Source organism: Chaetura pelagica, unplaced genomic scaffold (assembly GCF_000747805.2).
Source record: "Chaetura pelagica isolate M959 unplaced genomic scaffold, ChaPel_1.0 scaffold16, whole genome shotgun sequence".
Classification (NCBI taxonomy): domain Eukaryota; kingdom Metazoa; phylum Chordata; class Aves; order Apodiformes; family Apodidae; genus Chaetura; species Chaetura pelagica.
The window spans coordinates 271,367-273,762 of NW_009953721.1; the positions used below are offsets into that span (position 1 = coordinate 271,367).

Genomic DNA, 2,396 nt, shown 5'->3' on the forward strand with positions numbered 1-2,396 from the left:
CGGCCGAGGAGCTGGACTACTACCTGTACGGGCAGCAGCGCATGGAGATCATCCCCTTGAATCAGCACACCAGTGACCCCAACAACCGTACGTATCGTGCCCCTTCTCACAGTCCCTGAAACCCTGTCCTCCGCCTCTCCCCGCACCGGGCCAGCCTAGGGACGCTCCGAACTGGGGAATCGCGGTCGGTGCCCGCACCGCTCTCTCCGTGAGAAGCATCCTACGCCCTGCTCTTCCCTCCCTTGGGCTGCTTTTGGGCTGCTCCCAGTGTTTTAGGGAGGCAGGCGGTAACCCCTTGGTAACAACTCCTCTCGTCTGAGACCCAGGTCGTTCCCTGGAAGGCACACCTCAGCGGGAAGGCAGCTGCGGGGATAGGTTTCGCTCGGAGGGCTGGCTGAGGAAAACGGACTCGGAAACGGTTCAGAGCAACTTGCTGTAAAGCCGGTCCGTTTTCGCCTTCCTTGTCTCACTCCGTTTCTCCCTGGAAAGCCCGGGCTTCGCTGAACACCCTGAAATCAATTACTTCTCCGAACTGAGCAGGGAAAAAGTTGCAGTTTTCATCAGATAGGCTAGGGCAAAGTTTTCCTCCCTCTTGTCCCGGTATATCGTTTTCCTTTCAGACCTCGTTAACGCCCCGCTAGTTTTAGTTTTCACCCCTACGGAAAAGCATGGCACAGCATTTTAATAAGAAAAGTTGGTTTCCCAGACCGTAAAGGTCATCTGCCCGAGTGCTAGAATTAATTTAGGATTTGATGGTTAGAAAACGTTCAGTACTGCTGCTGATAATTACGGACCTTTTATTTTATTTTATTTTATTTTTGTGGGAGAGGTGCCCTCCTAATAGGGGTGCCCCTATTGTTAAACTTCTGTACCGACCAGAAGTTGTCTTTTGTTCCTGTATATGTAGATACGAAGCAACCGACGAAATTCACGGGGTGAAAATAACTAGCTTAACTCTATTAATTAATTAGAGTTAATACTAACATTCAGAGCACATTGTTCTGTCCCTGTTAGAACATCTAGCAGGGCTTCAGCTTATGCACTCTTTTCATAGCTTCAAACACCGTCTCTTACCCTAAGGTTTCTTAAAATTCTTGTTGTTTTTGTTGTACTTCCTCTCCAAAAGTGTTTGTTTAAGGAAGGCAGAAGAACAGACAAATGACATCTCAAACCAGCGATCCGTAAGCACATGCCCAAGGAAAACGCAGATTTGTTTAAATTCATTTCAGATGCAGATTGTTTTGAAAGTTTCCATGAAACTCTGTTGTGTATTAATTAAACTCCATGGGAGTTAGAATAGTCTTACTCATTGTGCGTACATCTTAAAGAGCGAGAGGGAAGTTGACTCAGAGTTTGGTGGGGATTTTTCACCTTCTCTTACCATCAGAAATCTTTCTATATTGGATACCTACCATGTTTTGAGCGAATTCCTCTCGCTTATTTTTACCCTGTAAAGAAGCGTGTTAGTGTATTTTCTATTCTCTGTTGCAGTAAAAGTGATCTCTTAAATTACATCCACTTAAAGGAATCCCAAAAGCACTTTTAGTCACCAACCAAACCGTTCAGACAATACATGGTTTTCTTCTCGGAGCAGCTCCGTAGATCTGCAAGTTTTTAAAAAGAGAAAGGAAAAGCGATTTGGGAGGGAACAGTTTTTAAGGAGTAAGTGGCACTCTGTGGGGTCGCAGGCAAGGTCTGCATGGTTTCCCCACCGCGATATATATTAAAGGTGTATTGGAGGAAGCAAAGGGATGGATTGCCGAAAGGGCGCTTGTGAACCGCAGTCTGGGACGGGGCAGCGCTTGCCTTTCAAAGGACGGGACAGGGTGCGGCCGGTTCGGCCTCTCCCTTTTTGTTGTTGTTGTTGTTTTCTGCAGCGAGATCTAAAAAGTCTCATCACTGAACTTGCTTTCTAAGGCGACTTTTCGCCCCAGCGGTTTTAAGATGACTCTGAGCAAAACTTCTAGCGAGAGCGTTTCAGCCTTCTGCGACCAGGTGCGTTTGCTTTGGGACCCTTGATCGTAAGAATAAAGAAAAAAAAGCCAGCTGCGCCTGAGGCACGGGGGTACGGGAGGTACGGGGGCTGCAGCCCGTGCCGTGTCACGCTCCGCACTCGCTGGCCCCGGCCGAGGCGCTGCACAGCGCTCCGCAGGGCACCGGCCCGCCGAGCCCGGCCCGGCTTCCCCACAGCCCGGGCTGTCACTCCGGGAGCCCAGGCAGGAGTTCTCACCGCTTTGGCTCCGTCCCTCGCTCGCTCCCCTGGCAGCACCGGAGCTGCCCGTTTGAGGGAATGGAGGTTGGGGTTTGGGGTGAAGTGGGATGCCACCGACTTCAGTTTGGGTTGTACTTGCTTGCTGCACTTTCAGTTCCGGACAGCCCTGCCGAAACTCCCAGGC

At 50.1% G+C, this 2,396-nt stretch overlaps 1 protein-coding gene across 1 annotated transcript in view; it reads left to right on the plus strand.

The window, feature by feature from the left end:
- Nucleotides 1–2,396, plus strand: part of PRDM6 (PR domain containing 6) — a 111,636-nt gene that overhangs the window by 37,762 nt on the left and 71,478 nt on the right. Inside the window, exon 4 of the mRNA XM_010000480.1 lies at nt 12–87. Within this exon, the coding sequence (XP_009998782.1) occupies nt 12–87 (76 nt within the window). The remainder of the gene's footprint in view (nt 1–11; nt 88–2,396) is intronic.